The following is a 20,364-nucleotide window of genomic DNA, read 5'->3' as shown; positions in this document are numbered from 1 at the left end:
GTATACAGCTGATTCCAACTATCAATCACGCCACCAGCCCCGCCTCACGGCTCTCGTCATGCCTTCCTCACCACATTCGCATTACGTTATATTAAATATTCTTACAAGCATTTATTTGCTTAAATATTATGTATGCAAGTTACATTCGCATGCTATTCAGTTGTTAAAGAAGTCTAAGTTTTGCAGTTATTATATGGGATACAGTCACCATGACTGTATAAAAAGGCATTTTAATTTTCTCTGGACGGCCACTGGACGGCGGTACCGCCCCCGTTCGAGATACGCAGAAATATTTTCCAAAGCGGCCTTCTATAGCAAGTGGGGGCATCTAGAAGCAGCTTCCTGTGTATTACGCCATCACAACTGATACTAATCTTGTACGTGACAGGGAGGGTTGAGTTTTACCTCAGGCCTTAGGCAAGAAAACAGACGTAAAGAGCCACATTTTCACACCGTAAGGTAAAAGTTTTCTTTATTCATGTAGAGCTTCACGAAATGAGATGTTTAGTAAATAACAGTGACGAGTAAATCCGACAGAACATACGAGAACGTAACACGTAAACAAAACACGCCACGAAAACATCATATGATGTAACTTAGCCTACAGTTGTCATTGGGTCATACTGTATGCGCTTATGTGTGTAACGTTAACTTAACAACCGATACAGACACAAAGACATGAAAACATATTGTGCGTATGTGTGAGTTGGGGGTGGGGGGTTGGGTATTACGTTATAGGCTGGCTCGAGACAGTAAATAAAGAAGTTCGCGCTTATTTTCCCTTGTTTTTAATAAACACACTCGGACATCGTTCTGTTATTTAATGTCCAGTTAATACAGACAGCTATTCCGATGGCTTTCACTCCTGTCTTCATTTATACAGTAAATATGTCATGTCATATGTCTCTCTTTCTCCCCGTCTGTAGGTGTTTTGCTGTGAACTGAAGGAAAATGAACGTGTTTGATCGCAACGTAAACTTTGACGCGCTCTTCAAGTTCTCTCAGATGTAAGTGTCTCAAATGATCACCTCAGCATTTATTGTACACGTGCAGTGGCATTGAGAGGTAGAACAAAATTGAATTATGGGGCAAAAAATTCACTAGTGACATGTTGAACCAAATGGATATTCTTCAGACTCTAAATCCGTCTCCAGCACGTACCATCAAACGTTTAGTAACTGTTACAAAATATCACAAATTAAATGAAACCTAATTGAAATGTAAACCTGAAGTCTGATTTAAGGGGAAATGTTAAATGATTTGACTTCCTGAAGCAGGCTATTTAACATCTAACATCAACATAGAAAACAAAATGGCTACAGCATGAACTCCATTTGTTTTGTGAAAGAAATGCTCTATGTCAACACCATCTGATGTCACCACCATAAGGTTTTCTATCTGGCGGTGGCGATGGGCCAGTGACAGAGCTAACATGCAAAGTGACATCATCATATTTGAATTATATAATATAAAATAGTGTTTGATTTTTTTAATAATGTATAAATATTATATGTGATCTTTCGTGATAGGATAGTCATCACTTCTAGCAGAGTTGAGACTGAGGTAACACAGGGCTTAAGGAACAAATATGACCGAGATAGTATAGTCTCCGCTAAACATCATCTCCCATTGGAGGGGCGTAGAAGACGGAGAGTATCAAAAAAAATGAGAAAGAAAATCAGTACACAACCATAATTAAATGAGACATTTTTTAAGACGGTAGACAATGGTGCTAAGAGAGAGAGAGTTGAAGAATGAAAAATAAGCAAATCAAGGATTTGAGTAAAAGAGAACAGAGGAAAAAGAGAAAGAAATGGAAGCCAGAAAATTAATTTGTCTTTGCTGTGTTTTGGTGTCTGATGGTGTTTACACAAAATAAGGGATGGCAGGGTAAAAAGCACATTTTGATTAAAAAAAGAAAAGTTTGTAGATTCAAAGCTTGGCTGTGTAGTTTAATGATTTGTCATTCTTCTGTAAAGCACAAAAGAAGATATTTTGATGAATGTTGGTAACCAAAAGTCGTTGGTCCCCAATGACTTACATTGTATGAACAGAATCATATGTGTTCTGCAGAATAAAGAAAGTCGTAAATGTTTGAAATGACCAGGGGCCCGTTTCAATAAGGAAGTTCAACCAACACCGAGTTAAAATCTGAACTCTGAGTTGATTTACTCAGAGAATCGCTACTCTGAGTTTTCAGTTTCAGAACAGCTGATTTGAGTTAGTTCAGTCCACTCTGAGTAAGTTCACTCTAGGTTACGCACGTGCAGCATGGCGATGAAAAGCCATCATCAATTGAGTGACGATAGCACGTTTCACCATGGCAACGGCACGTGACAAAAAGCGCTCTGTTCATTTCTCGCCAATCGAATTGAAGGTACTGTTACAAGCGTAAGGTGAATATTAAGAAAAAAAGAGCAACACAGCCGCAGCAGCAAAAGAAAGACAGTTGGTGTGGGAGAAAAGTGCTTCACTTGTTAATGCGCCAGTTTATATGTCAATCACTTTTATATTTATTTTGTTGAAACTGTGAAAATGCGAATTATATTTAACTCTCTCGCTCTCATGTAGGTGCTATCCTTTTGCAATAAAAAGATCTTGGCAGCAGCTGAATATGAAATATACGACGGCGTCGTAAAAAAAAAAAAAAACATTTCGAGAATAAAGTCGAAATGTTACGAGAATAAAGTCGAAATATAAAGTCAAAATGTTACGAGAATAAAGTCGAAATATAAAGTCAAAATGTTACGAGAATAAAGTCGAAATATAAGGTAGAAATGTTACGAGAATAAAGTCGAAATATAAGGTAGAAATGTTACGAGAATAAAGTCGAAATATAAGGTCGAAATGTTACGAGAATAAAGTCGAAATATAAGGTCGAAATGTTTGAGAATAAAGTCGAAATATAAAGTCAAAATGTTACGAGAATAAAGTCGAAATGTTACGAGAATAAAGTCGTAATATTTTGAGAAAAATAACAGAATTTCTAGAAACAATGGATGTGGAGGATTTGGTTAAATCCTACTTTAGATTATGATTTAGCAATAAGGAAATTCTTTGTTTTTTGGCGCATCATCACAGAGTTATAATTAGTAAAAGGACACTGCAGCGGTTATATAGGAAACTGAATTTATTCAGAAGAAAAAATCTGACATGAACTACGAATTAACTCACTGATTCAGATGACATGCTCAAACATAACTTCAACTCTTAAACTACAACCTTCACGAAAATAAAATACGTATTACGACGAGTTTATTCTCGTAACATTTCGACTTTAATCGCGTAACATTTCGACTTTAATCTCGTAATCTTGAATTTATTTTATTTTTAACGTGCCACTAAAACGCCGTCGTAGAAATACAATAACATCATTTATTCAGGAAACTTTAAAGAAATAAAATGGTCTTGCTAGTAGGATGCCTGATTGGGAAATGTTAAATATACTTCTTAAACTGGCCATAAAAGTTAAGATAAAACGTCCAAACGGGGCCTCACAATTCTCTCCCGACATAAATATAATTCTCTGCGAATTAATGCAGCTTCCTCTTCTATGGGTTCCTAAATAAACGGACATGCCATTTTAAGTTCTGTGTGACTAAATTGAGCGCGATTAGGAACACGAATCAATAAACAAATGACGTATGTAATTTCAACACCGCTCGCACTTCGAAAAGGGGGAGGAGATTGTAACAAACCCTAGGTTTGCGGAATAAAACCTGCTCCCGACCAGGTTAGGTTCACGGAGTAGGTTACTCTGGTAACTCACTCGGAGTATAAGATACCTCGATTTCTGAAATGGGCTTGACTTACTCCGTGGTCGCGGGTTTGACATACCTCGCGTTCTGAAACCAAAAACCCTGAGTATTCCGTTTTCTGGGGTTGACTTACTCTGAGTTTGCACTTACCCTGCTTTCTGAAACGGGCCCCAGAGTGTGGGTAAATGATGACAGAAGTTTTGTTTTTGGGTAAAACCAGGCATTCATTTAGTAAACGAAAAAACAGCTAGGCTAAATGTTCTTCCTTGTGCTCTTTCTGAATACATTTATCACTATAATGTTAATAAACTGAAAGCTTTTCTAATATTTGTCTGTCTCTGTGATTGTGTGGTTAGTTCTCGCTCGACCCAGCAGCACTTGAAGAATGTTTACTCCAGTCTGGCTGTTTGTATGTTGGTGGCCGCAGCCGGTTCGTACATCTATTTCATCACAAGACTTTTTCAGGTGAGAACATGTATGATGTATGGACACCTGTGATACTGAAACAGCTTTCACTCTCAGTACACCAGACAAAAGCAGCACTAGAGCATTATTTGGCTGGCTTAAAGGGGTGCGTGTAGTCTGGCCGTCTGCATCCGTGCGCCGCCTGCATTATGGAATTTTCTAAATCACGATGGTCCGTGGTCATCCGCACACCGGCCGTGTACAACACCGGATGTGCGCAAAAATGATGAATCAGTCCAGTCCACTCAGAAACTCGGCTGTGCAAATGCGTTTGTGCGAGAGACGGACGCGGAAAGTCAATTACACCTGGCCCTTAAGCGTGTCTGCTTCGTAATTTGTATATACTTGAATGGCATAAATATAGAAAAAATATAAAATAGATGGATAGAAAAAGAGAGTGAGTGAGAGAGAGAGAGAGAGAGAGAGAGAAAATATTTGTACGTGCCAATTTTTTCAAATCAAACTTGTGCTACAACTGTTTGGCCTGTGCTACAAAACATTAAAGAGCAGGTTCCCCGCGATCCCATTTTTCAACCTTTAGTTAGTGTGTAATATTGCTGTTAGAGCATAAATAATACCTGCAAAATGATAAAGTTCAAAGTTCAGTGCCAAGCGAGATATCGTCTTTAATAGAATTCGCTTTTCAAGCAGTTCATGATGTCACCATTCCGAGTGCTTTTATTAGCCCACAGGAATACAGCAAAAAAGGGGCGAGGTCTTCCTCAGAGAAGAGGAAGAGCCGCTGAAGTAGTGTTTGGTTATCAGAGATTATAAACATTTGACTCAGCAACGCGCTAAACTACATTTACTTTCATCACAGTCCTACAGCTGGTAAAAAGAATTCAGCTACACACATTCTAAGATAGCCAATAAATAACAGCTTCATGACTTTAACATCGGCTGTGAAAGCTTTTCTGTGTAAAACACTGGTATTGTGTGTGTGCGCTTACCTCTTAAAAACTTCTATGAAACGTCCTTTGAAGTCCTGCTTGCAAATGTCTCCTGGTCAATCTGCTTGTTTTATTATCCAACTCGGGTCCACTATATAAAAGTCCGGTATCATTCCCCTCACCATAGTAGGAAAAAAGTTTGCGATCTCTAACAAAGATTGATGTTTGCTCATGCACTAATAGACCTCCATAACACTTCGATCGATCCGCATGTTTTTAACTAATAAAGTGAAGTTGACGCCATTGTTACTGAGACTTGGTCAGATGGTAGTAGTCCTTGTCGCTACTCAGATACACGGAGCCAGCCATATCGACCCATAGGTGGCGCTATAGCAATACAAAACGCGTTTGCGCTTGTTACTCCTAAACCGTTTGTTGCACACCCAAGTGTCTTATATCAGTGTAATCACTGGCTCAAAACTAAAAAAAACGTATATCTCCGATTTTATTTCCGTCATTATAGATTTTTCGCTGATTAGCATTTTATGAAAAAAAAAAAAAATGAACTTGTCCCTGGATTTTTGCCCTTGGAACCAAACCAATGGTGATGTATTCTGTTGAGTGTGAATGTAAATAATTATCGAAAAAAGTAGAATTTTCTATTCACGGTCGCTAGGTGGCGCTAAACCGGAAGTGGCATATTTCGTTAAAACGGCCATAACTCCTGAACCGTTTGATATCTTCATGGGGCTTGGTACTTATACGTAGACTCTCAGTCCCAGGTCACATTAAAAAATAGGCGGCGATCTGCCACTAGGTGGCGCTATAATAGGAATTAACTCAAAAAGGGCTATAAATAGGCAACCGTTTGCCCGATTGACTTATTATTTGGTATGGTGTGTCTTTGTGTCATGTCTCATGACTTTCAAAAAGGACATTGGCGTATCTCAAAAAACTTGGCCGCCATCGGCCAATGAACTTTGAGCCCTCATTACACCGGGTTAACAAAGGCTGATCAAAACGCCACTCACTGGGCTTATTTGTCTCATGGTCCTGAAGGTCTGTAAGAAACATGAACTTATTCGGCCACCAGGGGGCAAAATAACGCGTTTGGAGTGAATAAACAACTGTGTATCACGTGACATTAGACATATACCCAAACTATTTATATCATATGATAGCTCTCTTCATTCTGAGCAACTTTGCCTCTAGAACCACTTCTGTCGATCGAACAGTTCGTGAGTTATCGCTGATGATGTCAAAAACCTACTTTCGCAAACTAGTCGTTGGTTTTTGCAGATGACTTCTGTGGAAAGTGATTGTTAATAATTATAAAAAAAGTAGAAATTTCCTTTCATGGTCGCTTAGGGGCGCCAAAATAAAAAAAATAGTCAAAGCCTATCACATTTAAATGGCCATAAATCCAGAACGGTTTATCATTTCAGCAAGGGGCTCGGGAAATATGTGGAGACCATCACTACGATGTCACTTATAAAATAATGTGGCGTTTGGACACTAGGTGGCGCTATAATAGTAAAAATTGCAAAATGTACATGTCTTTTGGTGGCCTAGACAACTCTGTGTCACGTGACATTTGACTAATACAAAAACTATTGATATCAAACGATAGATCTCCTTATTCATAACAACTTTGCCTCTTGAACCATTGATGTCTATCAAATGGTTTGTGAGTTATTGGTGATGAAGGAAACAACCTACTTTTGCAAACTTGTTCAAGGCTTTTCAAGCAATTTCAAAATTTCCACCTCAGTTAATTTCTTTGGACTCTCTAGGTCAATAATGATCAAAAATATGTTGAGTTTTTTTTTGTTTTGTGCCCATAACAGGGTCCATTATTATATTAGCGTGAAACGAGTATGTTATATGTCGCTACTCCTTAATAAATAATCCAACTGACTTGCCATTTAGTACTATTATACATATTGTGACACTTAACAAGCATGCAAAATGTGATGCTCATAGGAAGAGGCATTCCTTCATAAGAGTCAAAAAGGTGAAATATCATTCATTTCAATGGCTTTCTTATAGAGTCACCAGATCACAATGCATGTAGCTTTGGTTAAGGAAAGATAAATGTGTGCAGGATAAAGGTGTGTAGTGTGCATGTGTGTATGTTTATGGGTATCATTTCCCTCTGTATCATAAGAGTGTGAATGTACTGTATAGTTCTGTGTGTCTTGCGTGATCGAGACTGTGCATGTGTGTGGAATGAAATGTGTCTCACAGGAAGACAGTGTTAAAAAATATAATGTATTGCACATTAAAATTTGCTGCATATTTACACATCTATAAATATAGCACATGTCTTGCTGCTTTTATGATGCTGTGTTGAGATATATATATATATATATATATATTCAACACACCTTTATTAGATAAAACCAGTTTAATTGCATGTTAACCCAAATTGCTACTCAGCCAGTCACATGGCAGCAACTCAATGCATTTAGGCATTTATACATGGTAAACATGACTTCCTGAAGTTCAAACCAAACATCAAAATTGAGAAGAAATGGGATATATCATGTGAGGTGTGTGTACCAAAGAAACATAATTTAAATGGCACGGCCTTCTAAAATCTTTTTGCAGACAATGTCCTACTGACCACAGTGTATTCGTGAATATGAATCAATGTATCCATTTAAAATGGTCCTAGATTTTGAATTCAATTTGAATTCTTCAAAACACAAAAGAGGCTATTTTGAAAAATATGCATTAAATTAACAAAAAAGACCTATATCTCTGCAATCGAATGTCACAGAGACAAAGAAGTTGCTTCGTTCTACTCATGGAAAAGTGTATTATAGTATGACAGGTGACAAGCTATGCCATTATTTCACTTGTGGCTTAATATGTTATCAATTGGCAGGTGCCATACCACACCCATAGCAACTAAACTGTTAACTTGGCAACCATTAAGCTAGACCTCTATCTCTGCAATAGAGCATCATAGAGACACTGGAGTTGTTTCGCATGACTTGTGGTTTGATGTGTTATTAATTAGCAGGTGCCATTCCACGCCCATAGCAACCAAACGGATCAGCTTAGCAACCTTTTGGCAAGATCTATATCTGTATTGAACTGTATTGAACGTTTCTGACATTTTACTTGGTGTAATAGAGTGTCGTCTGTCGTGGATCTATTATGGTGTGATTCCCAAGCCTGGTCGGCGATGGCAGATTTACCTAAGATGCCTTAAATCGCTCGAACCCGCTAAATGCTGCTTGCAGCTTTAATTATTGATGTTTTTTCACAATCATAACAATACATTTATACATTTGGCAGATGCTTTTATCCAAACAATACATTTCAGTACATTTATACATTTGGCAGATGCTTTTATCCAAACAATACATTTCTTGTTATTTCTGTGCAATCCCTGGGATCGACCGCTTGACCCTTGGCATTGCAATAACCACTGAGCTACAGGAAGCACCTTACATGTGCATTTAATAATCAGACATTGAGCATTTTGTTAATTTTGTTCGTTTAAAAAATATTTTACGTATTGTAACAATCGGATAAAAACCCTATTATTTGCTAACTTTCTAAACTCATCCCCCGCCAGCCTTTTAAAATAAAATTGCCAGCTTACGCCAGCGTTTTTTAACATTTTCACCCAACTTTATTTGCTTACAGTACATTTTCTGTAAAGAATATATGGACAATCAATATGTCAAATGAAAGAACAGAGTCACAGCTTTTAAACAAAAGAAACCGTATTCTTCTATCTTCATTTGTTCTTTGTTTTATCACTCCTTAGATGTGGGTAGATTTCTTTTAAAAAATGCATCATTTTGATTAAATAGCTGAGATAAAGTTTTTTTGTCAAAGATTCCGCCCAGATTACACTCAGAACAAACATTAAAAACTGACAAGAAACACACGTTTTAGGTTCTGGGATTCTGTACTTTTCCCCAAAGGTGTGTAATAGCGCCACCTGCTGTTCTACAGTACAAACACTGATTGCCGTAACGTCTTTGGCAGTGAACTGTTTTTTTTAAATGACGAGATAACTCATCAATGGCGGTGAAAGAGTTAAGAAGAATCTGGTCTGGCCTGTAGATTGGTAGACAAAGGAACTGTACGGTTTGTGGTGTGACAGCAAAATTTAGAAAACAAACTGTTAATAATATAATTTTATATTATTAATGTTTATATTGGGAATATGAAATAGCTAAAGAGATTTATCTTCATTTATTTAAATTCTAAAAAATGTGTTTGCGGCCTTAAGTGACATTCTGTAGGATAAATTGTGTCATTGTCAAGCTGTTAATGGCCACTCGGGTCTGTACAGTGGGTGCACATACAGTGGGTACGGAAAGTATTCAGACCACCTTATATTTTTCACTCTTTGTTATATTGCAGCCATTTGCTAAAATCATTTAAGTTCATTTTTTTTCCTCATTAATGTACACACAGCACCACATGATGACAGAAAACACAGAATTGTTGACATTTTTGCAGATTTATAAAAAAAAACTGAAATATCACATGGTCCTAAGTATTCAGACCCTTTGCTCAGTATTTAGTAGAAGCACCCTTTTGATTTAATACAGCCATGAGTCTTTTTGGGAAAGATGCAACAAGTGTTTCACACCTGGATTTGGGGATCCTCTGCCATTCCTTCTTGCAGATCCTCTCCAGTTCTGTCAGGTTGGATGGTAAACGTTGGTGGACAGCCATTTTTAGGTCTCTTCAGAGATGCTCAATTGGGTTTAAGTCAGGGCTCTGGCTGGGCCATTCAAGAACAGTCACAGAGTTGTTGTGAAGCCACTCCTTCGTTATTTTAGCTGTGTGCTTAGGGTCACTGTCTTGTTGAAAGTAAAACCTTCGGCCCAGTCTGAGGTCCTGAGCATTCTGGAGAACGTTTTCGTCCAGGTTACCCCTGTACTTGGCCGCATTCATCTTTCCCTCGATTGCAACCAGTCGTCCTGTCCCTGCAGTTGAAAAACACCCTCACAGCATGATGCTGCCACCACCATGCTTCACTGTTGGGACTGTATTGGACAGGTGATAAGCAGTGCCTGGTTTTCTCCACACCTACCGCTTAAAATTAAGGCCAAAAAGTTCTATCTTGGTCTCATCAGACCAGAGAATCGTATTTGTCACCATCTTTGAGTCCTTCAGGTGTTTTTTTTTAGCAAACTTCATGCGGGATTTCATGTGTCTTGCACTGAGGAGAATCTTCCGTCGGGCCACTCTGCCATAAAGCCCCGACTGGTGGAGGGCTGCAGTGATGGTTGACTTTCTCCCATCTCCTGAATGCATCTCTGTAGCTCAGCCACAGTGATCTATGGGTTCTTCTTTACCTCTCTCACCAAGACTCTTCTCCCCAGATAGCTCAGTTTGGCCGGACGGCCTGCTCTAGGAAGGGTTCTGGTCGTCCCAAACGTCTTCCATTTAAGGATTATGGAGGCCACTGTGCTCTTAGGAACCATAAGTGCAGCAGAATTTTTTTTGTAACCTTGGCCAGATCTGTGCCTTGCCTCAAATCTGTCTCTGAGCTCTTCAGGCAGTTCCTTTGACCTCATGATTCTCATTTGCTCTGAAATGCACTGTGAGCTGTAAGGTCTTATATAGACAGGGGTGTGGCTTTCCTAATCAAGTCCAATCAGTATAATCAAACACAGCTGGACTCAAATGAAGGTGTAGATCCATCTCAAGGATCATCAGAAGAAATGGACAGCACCTGAGTTAAATATATGAGTGTCACAGCAAAGGGTCTGAATACTTAGGACCATGTGATATTTCAGTTTTTCTTTTTTAATAAATCTGCAAAAATGTCAACAATTCTGTGTTTTTCTGTCAATATGGGCTGCTGTGTGTACAGTAATAAGGAAAAAATGAACTTAAATGATTTTAGCAAATGGCTGCAATATAACAAAGAGTGAAAAATTTAAGGGGGTCTGAATACTTTTCGTACCACTGTATATATGCCGAAAAATGTTCTTATTAAATCATAATTTCTAGAAGTATTGTGGTCATTTCAATCCAGTGGTTGTTAAATTTCAACAAAATCAAACCTCAGGACTGACATGAAGTCATCCAAAGGTAATGTGAAAGACTGACAGCATGACGAGACACATGAAAACGATTTTATCACAAAAAAAACATTTAGAACTTTTCCTAAATACATGTGGAAAATGACTTTTGTATTTAATTTCATCTTCAGCACATAAATGCAAATAGAAACGACTTTTATATGAAATTTCGGAGAAACATTATTTGTAGTTTACAGAATGAAACAAAAATGATTGGTTTACCTATAAAAACACTTATACATTTTTAATTGTAAAGTTGGAAAAATACAGATTGTTGAATGGTCTCTTAATGTTTCCGTTGCTGTGTATTACATTAACATAAACTCATTTAGCAGATACTTTTATTCAAAGCGACTTATATTGCATTATACTACGCTTTCAGAAATATTACTGATATAAAGTTTAATAAAAGAACAAATTTAGGTAAAGTAAATATGGCCCTAATTTATCCATCTGTATATAACATTACTGTCTTATGTCAGTAACCTGCCTAATTAAGTGATGAAGTGTATTTGTGTTTCTCAAACATGATAACAGATGTTTTAGACTTGTGCTACTACTGTTTGACCTGTGCTACAAAATCTCTGAAGCGCCACTGATATGTGCAGAAAAAGCCCTGCCACATCTGTATATGAAATACACAATGTTATTGCAAACCTTTCAAAAGATCTGTGTTGGTGATGTTTTGTCTTTAAGGGAGGCCTGATAATGCTGGGGTCACTGGCCCTCATGGGTTGGCTCGCTACCATCCCTCACAGCCCTCAGACTGAGAAGAAGAGGTTGGCCATCCTGGCTGCCTTTGCTTTCTTAACAGGTGAAATGTTTGTATCATCTCCCCAAACCTGAGGAGCTTTACTGATATTCCTAGTTTAATCTGTCACGCTTTCTTTGAACAGGTCTGGGACTCGGCCCACTCATGGACTTTGTCATTGCCATCAACCCCAGGTAATTTGCCCTCATCTCAGGGTATACTTTACTAAAAAAAGAAAAATAGTAGCCCAATGTAAAGTCTCGACCTGAAACACTTCAGCTGGGTTGCATGTAATATGTTTAGCCATTTACTTATTCCATTAAAGTAATGTGTGTTTAAATGATAATAAACTGCGATATATGTCACATGAGGTTTGTGTTTGTTTCTACAGTATCATTGTGACTGCATTTCTGGGCACCTCCGTCATCTTTACCTGTTTCACATTGAGTGCCCTATATGCCCAGCGCAGGAGTTATCTCTTTCTTGGCGGTAAATATCTCAATAGCTCCTTTCAATCTTTCAGAAATTCATAAATATATATATAACCCCAAATTAGAATATTGCCACACTGTGTAAATACAAATGAAATGCAATGATTTGCTGATCTCGTAACACTTTTCCAGCCCATGTTGCCACCTAAAGTCCCAATTTTATTGAGACAATCTGATGCCATGGAATTTACAGTGATCATATTTTTTTCCTCTTTCTAATCCTTTGATTTGTTTTCTGTGTTCTGGTTTAAACAAAATATGCGTTTATGAATGCAAATGATCGCATTCTGTTTTTTCGATTTTAAACTTTTGTATAGTTAATTGTGTTAAACAATCAGGATCTCAATATTGAATAATTGTAATATGCTGTAATTACTTAAAGACAAGGTGACCCATTTGTGTCCATGTCTTTTTATCATTTATTTCTTGCGTACAGTCAATAACAAGCACACAAACAAGTAAAATGGGCAGTTTGACGATAAAGAACTCATTAAAACAATTATGTGCTATACAAAAACAGCAAGACTAAATAGAAAGTAAAAACTATCAAATAAAAATAAACAAGAAAACCAAAATGCTCTAAATGTATGAAATGTTATGTTGATTGATTTGTTTGTGTTTTAAGGCACTTTGATGTCAGCCCTGACTGTTCTCCTGCTGGTGTCGCTCTTCAACATGTTCTTCAGCTCAGCTCTTCTCTTTAAGGTATGTGATTGTCCAGCCCCTGCTGGCCTGCAGTCGCACTGTAGGCTGCACCTTTTTAGTCGACTCTAGTAACCCTGCTACATGGACTGTATGAAGCAGATGTTTGATGAGTTGTTTGTTTTGTCGTAGGCTCATGTGTATCTGGGTCTGGCTGTTATGTGTGGCTTTGTGCTGTTCGATACTCAGCTCATTATTGAGAAGGCAGAGATGGGAGACAAAGATTACATCTGGTAAGAGTCTCATTTTGCTCAGAATAACCTTCATGTTGCAGTCACACATATGCATTATAAATCTGTACTGTCTTTAAAAACCCCAAGAAGCCTTATCAAAACAAAAAGCATACATTTGAAATTAAAGAAAAGATCCACAGTAACATGCTCTGTGAAAGATGAATGACTGTTTGAATATGCTTTTTCTAATAATGGTGGGCTATTGTAATAACACTGTGATACACATTGAAGATAGAAAACAATTATAGAATTTCAAATATATCTTCCCTAGAGGTGTAAAGCTACTTTGTAGTATGATATTTTGTGATGCAAAAATGTTATGATGCGCATCGTAGAGAGATGGACATTTTTTCTGATATGATGTTTTATTCTATTCATGGGGTAATCAAGACGCTAACTACTCTGCGCCTGCGTGTAACGTTTGCTTATCTCACATATGCGGTAGAGAGAGAAGTCTCTGGGAGAAGGGGAAGCACAAGCCATAATCTGTGTCTCCACGTGGTTTTCAAAGCGTCTTATTTTCCTTCACAATCGCAGGTGAAACACAGCAAACTTGAAGTGTGACTGCTGGCGAAACTCATTACAAAGGCAGCACAAGCGTTTTTAAATGCCGATGTTAATTTATCCACTAACATGAGTAATGTGATATGCAACATACAGTCAGTCAAAAGAAACCTTGCTGGACCGATTAGAGAAGTGATGAAGTACTGCACATTAAAAGATTGAATGACATGCTAAAGATCGAACCAAGTATGTGATTTGCATGTTAGATGAAATGTAATAACACCAATTAAATTTTAATTTTATTAAATTTAAATAGTTAAGCATTAAAAAGTAAAAATTATTTATTAAGTTGTGTGTGCAGCAAAAAAGGTTACTGATTTTTTTTTAAATTTGATTAGAAATTCAGTTAATTTTTTTAATTTTGTTTAAAATATCGAGATGTGTATTTTATCGTGAGCCCAGCCTCGAGATATGAACCGAAATTGTGAGCTGAGTGTACCGTTACACCCCTAATCCTCTCTAATAGAGATGTTCGGTAAACACGCTGGGCTGAATGGCAACAGGATTTCAAAAATTGCTGCTTTCAATACAAAAAACAACGAAACCGGGACCTAAACATACAACTATTAGCGAAAAGTTGGACTCGACAGTGATCCTCGCTGCCTGCCTATGAACCAGCTGTCCTTGGACATTTAAATCTTGCCCCGAATCGGGTTTCCTGATATATTATTTTGAACCTGATTTCACTGTTGGGGAAAAGTCAGCAGCCAGATCACCCTTTAGCCCAAGGTGAAGTTTACAATAGTTAAAAATCTCTGTCACATGACCATTCAGACACCCTGGGCATGAGTGAACAAATGTAAAAACTTTTATTTGGCAAGGTCACATTAAAAAACGGTTCAGTCATGCAACATTCATCAGAGCATGTGATGTGTCATTTAAAAGATAGCTGTAAACACTGCTGCATTCATTCTTTCTGCCACTGTGTTGGCGTGATTCACTTGATTTCAGTATGCGCTGATGTCACATGCATATACCAATAATCAATAATCATATGTTTTTGTACCATTTAAATGATGCAAATGAACCCCTTCTTAGTAAACAGTCATGAAGAAGTAACAAAACAGCCAATCTTCCAATAATCCTTGCATTTACATATTTGTGTTTTATCAAGGCATTGTGTGGATCTCTTCATGGACTTTGTGGCCATCTTCAGAAAACTTCTTATAATCCTTGCCATGAATGAAAAGGTATGTGGAACACACTGTAATGTGTCATGTCCCTGCATTGAATGATTGACTCACGGTTTTATATTTCTATGAATCTTATTTTTTGTAGGACAAGAAGAAGGAAAAGAAGTAACAATAAACATCTATGAGCTGAATACATGCTGTCACATCAGCAGCTTTTTTGTGAATCTGATATTTTTTGTTTATTTGATTACACTTCATGTGATTTGTCATGGTCTTAATTTTACATTGAAACAATTACTGGTCTTCGAATATGTGTACGTTTCTGAGTGTAGATTTTGAAAGAATTACATTAGCTCAAATCTCTTTACTGGCGTAGTGTATCTCCCTATTTGAGGCACGATTTAGAAATGAATTCCAGTTGTACTAATAAAAGCTTTTCACTTTGTTATAAACAGTAAGTGTCTGATAAACTGCTGTACATTCAATTAAAGGGTTTGGTGTAGTTGGGTTGTTACTAATAAATGATGTCTTTCCTACGCCGCTCTCACTAATGTCCCATATCATAAATACTTTTGTAGTTGTACTCAGTAAATCAGCTTTTTTTTTTTAGATCTTCCTTTGTTGCCAATGTCATATTAGAGGTGCCAGTTTGTAGGTTTAATTGCTCTGAAACCACACAATTTATTCATCAATGCGGTGCTTCATGCTCGAGTGAATAAACTATGCCACAGATTACACTTTGCCTTATTTGACATTGGTCCTTGATATGTTATAATCCTGTAAAATAATATTTTGCATGCATTGTCATTTTATTTCAATCTAGCTGTCAATGAGTTCAGCAGCACCAGCTGGCAGCTCCGTCATAACCCCAGATTACAGTCGTGGGAACTTTCGACAAATCCTTTTTCTAGCTAAAATACTGAGAGGTAGATACTGCACAACTGCAGAAACAATCATCTTCATGAACTACAGCCTTGAAAAAAATGAAGAGACTATTATACATTTTCATTCAATTAACAATTTCAGGATGTTTGGACTACTTGCACGTAGTCTTGTCCTCGATGCAGCTCAGTCACTTCCAGTAGCAGTGTTCAGCGTATCTACATTTTACATTTATGCATTTGGCAAACACTTTTATCCAAAGCGATTTACGTTGCATTGTATTATGCATTTCTATCGGAGTTTGTGCAATCCCCTAGCACCATGCTCTTAACCACTGAGCTACAGGAAAGCTGAGATCATACATGCAGAGATCATGGTCGATTATTTCTATTTTAGGGCGGTCACTTAATTAAAAACATTAAATCCTTTTAGTGATGTTAACATGCGCTAATGTGTTTTTGTTTTTGACAGATCTTAAATTAGCAGAAGTTCTCCTTATATATTTTATAAAGGTATAGTCATCTGCTGAATAATAAAGCCATTGAGTGCACCTTGGAGAAGTTCATCGCTTTTGCGGGTTATATTTCATACATTTTAACGATAATAGAATGACGCCATACAATGATTGTTATATGACGGATATGTTCTCTGGATTTTAAATGAATTAAACGTTCATTCACATTGCAGATTATTTTAAAATAGCAATGTGCAGATAGAGCAGATTTAATGCCAAATAAATACATTAACTGTTCAAAATATTGTGGCATTTATCCTTAGACATTGTAACTAAATGTTTCTGTAGTTTTTGTCCTCTTTGCTCCGCCTCTCTGAAACCCACAAATTATTTACGAAGCTCATGGCTCTGAAAAGCGAGGTGTGCTCTTATTGGCCAGTTAACCAGTGTGTAGTGATTGGTGGAATACTGCACGTGTGTGAGGGAAATGTAACGCCTCTTGCTCTGGAACCTAATGTGTTACAAATATGGTAATTGTACTGACATGGAAACCCACCGTACTTGTTTATACATTTGGGTGGTCCAACTGATGTAGATTTGTGGGGGTGTGGTTACAAGGGGCAATTCAGGCAGGTCTGGGTGAGCATTCACTTTTACATGGAATGCAACTTGTGTTCCCACACTTTCATTTCTGCAATTTTACTTATCTAATACATGCAACTTATAACACACCAAAGACACCGATAAACACAAATTCGTGCCATATGACTCCTTTAAATGCGTTTCCTTATGTCACTGATAATGCATTTACATCTACATTTAGGCATTTGGCAGAAGCTTTTATCCAAAGCGACTTACATTGCTTTTTCCTATACATTTTTACATGGGTATTTGCAATCCCCTGGGATCTAACCCACAGCCTTGTGTTGTTAACGCAATGCTCTTACCGCTGAGATACAGGAAGGTTGCATGTGTGTAAAAATCAAATTTTTAACTGTTTAGGTTTCACAAGGGGCAGCACCCCATTGAAAATACAGGTAACTGGAACCTAGCGCTCCGTACAATTTCCAGTCTTAAATATGGGTAATGCTTTCGAATATGACCCGCAAAGAACTGTGTTAGTAAACTGAATTAATGGTGTAAATTGTGGTAACTATAGTGTACCTACATGTAGATATAAGGGAAGAAAATAACAGTTGGGGTAATAAAGGTAGTTACCAGATGTAGAATCCGCAAAGAACTGCGTAAATAAACTTTCTGAATTTTCCTAAATTTACGGTGTTAGTTTTGGTAATCATAGTATACCTATTTGTGTAGGTAGAAGGGAACAATATTGAACTGAAACGGTAATAAAGTTTGGATAATAAAGGGCTAGCAACCAGAAATAAGTGGGGACTGTTTTTGTTCCACAAAGTTACAAGCTAAGAACAATAAATACACAGACAATCTGATATCCTTGACCCTGAAACCTTTATTTAAAAACTACCCGCAATGTACCGCATGAGTAACTAATAGTAAAAATAATGTACCTCTACAGTAGGCTTCATAACAGTAGGTAAAAGGTAACAATATGCACAGTTTTGGGAATAAAGGGGTAAAACATATATTAGACAACAATGGGAGAAAGTTAGCAAATTGTCTGTGCTAGCAAATTCTGACTAGGATACATTTTTATTTGATTGATATTAGGATTTTTGGTTACAAAAAATAATGCTAATTATTATAAGTTTTAATGTGTAAAATGTAAAATCAATGTTGACACATTAAACATTATCTTGTAAATATGTTTGTTCTACCTCAGTTTAAACGATGTGCCCTAAACAGGAAAAACAGTCTACATGGTTTTATGTTGATACGTTGTTATGGGCTGTTCGCTTTATTTAGCGAGTTTTCCAGTTCTGCCTGAGATAACTCAATTTACAATTTTAATTGTTACAAAGCAGCGAACATGAGACATTTTTACTATAAGCAAAACAACTAAAGTCATACACCAGACACACACGCACAGTGAAAGCACACATTAAAGATAAAGGAGAGAGAAACACAGGTCAAATATTAAACAGACTATAAATTCCTATATGCAATATTAATTATGTAAAACTTTACAATTCTAATTCTAAAGCAGCCCCCTGGCCAGGCAGTATGCAAAACAGTATGCAAACGGTGGCGAGGAACCCAAAACTCCAATCGAGAAAAAGAGAGAACCCAGACCCAACCAGGGGATTCCAGTTCCCCTCTGGCAAAAGCTGCTGCCCTCTGCACAACCTCGACAGTGCTTGCACAAAAAGGCTTAATAAAAATAAATAAGCTTACTTATAAGGTAAATTATAGATTTAAGATTATCAATAATAATCTAATAGCATTTGAAATTTTGTAGAGAAGGCGTGTCAAATCGCCTCTTCCTTTATCCAGCCCTATCATCTCAGCTATCGTCAGGTCACTGCTTCCCATTCACCGCTGTGCCATCAGGTCTGGACATGAACTGAATCCTGCTCGCTGTGGTAACCTTGGAACAATGGGACAAGACTGGCTGAGAGTAGAGAACTGTTCTGCACTCTTTGATGCAAGTTGTTGTTGGAAATATTTCTGGTTCCAGTTGATCTAACTAATGAAGCCTAAACCCAAAGAGGATTTATATTATGGAAGTATAGTGTATGCAAGTTTAAAAAGATGCGTCTTTAGGCTAGATTTAAACTGACAGAGTGTGTCTGCCTCCCGAAAAGTGCAGGGAAGACTATTCCAAAGTGTAGGCACTAGAAAGGAAAAGGATCTACCACCTGCACATAATTCTAGGTATTACCAACTGACAGGATGCCTGACTGCGTAATGCACGTGTAGAACTGTAATACAATAGAAGTTCACTCAAATACTGCGGAGCTAAATCATTTCTTGGTAATAAGCAGGATCTTAAAGTTAATGCGATGCTTTATAGGTAAACAGTGCAAGGTTGACAGAACCGGGATAATATGCTCATACTTTTTCGTACAAGAACTTGAGCTGCCGCGTTTTAGACCAGTTGGAGTTTTGTAATAAGCCTCCAGGGCATCCACCTAACAGTGCATTACAGTAATCTAGTCTTGATGTCATGAATGGCTGGTATTATGGCAGCCTAACTATTTTCCTGCATTTATCGTAAATAAAACCCTCGCAGCTGACAGAGAAGGCTAAGCTAAACATATGACATGAGGTGCAAGTAACAATAATATAGGAATAGAAGCCATAACTAACCGGGTTTGAAGAGTAATTCCGATTTACCAAGGTTGCTCGATGAATCGTAGTATATACGCTTAAAGAAAACCAGTTAGGACACAAGACAAACTAGTGGCAATGATATTCCAAAGTACAAACAGAAAGCAAGCTAACATTCTAATGCTATGCTAACGCCGTTATGTTAACTATCAATTTTGGTTTAAAATCTTAAGTTATGAATAAGTTAGCAACGACAGTGAAAAGTAAAGATAATAAAATACACTAATATTAAGACCAAGTGCAAGTGCAAGGATACATACTAACCACCGGCAGCTGCACATAAAAGGCTTAGCATTATGATTAAAAGAAAAAACGGAACTTTGGGTTACATGAAAACCTTTATTAAATTGTTTCTAAATTGTACAAATTTATTGATTTTTTTAACACATTTTAAATACTGAAATTAAATTGTATTATTACATTTAATTAAAATAAAGTATAATTTATAGAATTTGACAAATTAAATAAAATTTGGGAAAATAAAATGATGCCCCAGATAGCTATTCTTAAAAAATTACTATTTTCCAGATATCTTTTAAAAACAGTTTTATTTATTTTAATTTGCTTGTTTAGCAATGTACGCCATTGACATTTGATATTGAAATGACCGTTATATATGTAATATAAAGCAAGGAGCAGTGTTGCTGGCAGACCGATGAAAACAGGAAGTTGCTGTACTGCTGTATGCTGTGCAAGTGTGGCTATTGATAAGAGGAGAAATCGCTTT

At 37.2% G+C, this 20,364-nt stretch overlaps 1 protein-coding gene across 1 annotated transcript; it reads left to right on the top strand.

Moving 5' to 3' along the window:
• Positions 1–321: 321 nt before the first annotated feature.
• On the top strand, positions 322–15,789 carry tegt (testis enhanced gene transcript (BAX inhibitor 1)). Its single transcript, XM_056734696.1, has 10 exons — positions 322–459; positions 927–1,007; positions 4,115–4,223; positions 11,875–11,992; positions 12,075–12,123; positions 12,321–12,418; positions 13,046–13,125; positions 13,255–13,355; positions 15,034–15,109; positions 15,198–15,789. The coding sequence occupies exons 2-10, from the start codon at positions 952–954 to the stop codon at positions 15,219–15,221; spliced, it is 711 nt and encodes a 236-aa protein (XP_056590674.1). The 5' UTR covers positions 322–459; positions 927–951; the 3' UTR covers positions 15,222–15,789.
• Positions 15,790–20,364: the final 4,575 nt, after the last annotated feature.

This window comes from Triplophysa dalaica, chromosome 21, assembly GCF_015846415.1.
Source record: "Triplophysa dalaica isolate WHDGS20190420 chromosome 21, ASM1584641v1, whole genome shotgun sequence".
Lineage (NCBI taxonomy): Eukaryota > Metazoa > Chordata > Actinopteri > Cypriniformes > Nemacheilidae > Triplophysa > Triplophysa dalaica.
The sequence above is the reverse complement of the archived record's forward strand: the minus strand, read 5'-3'. Positions and strand labels throughout refer to the sequence as shown.

Excerpts from the sequence above, each read along its gene's own strand:
- tegt (XM_056734696.1), top strand. The coding sequence starts at position 952 with ATGAACGTGTTTGATCGCAACGTAAACTTTGACGCGCTCTTCAAGTTC. Across the intron at positions 13,356-15,033 it reads GGAGACAAAGATTACATCTG|GCATTGTGTGGATCTCTTCA; the intron begins GTAAGAGTCTCA and ends TGTTTTATCAAG. Across the intron at positions 15,110-15,197 it reads TCCTTGCCATGAATGAAAAG|GACAAGAAGAAGGAAAAGAA; the intron begins GTATGTGGAACA and ends TATTTTTTGTAG.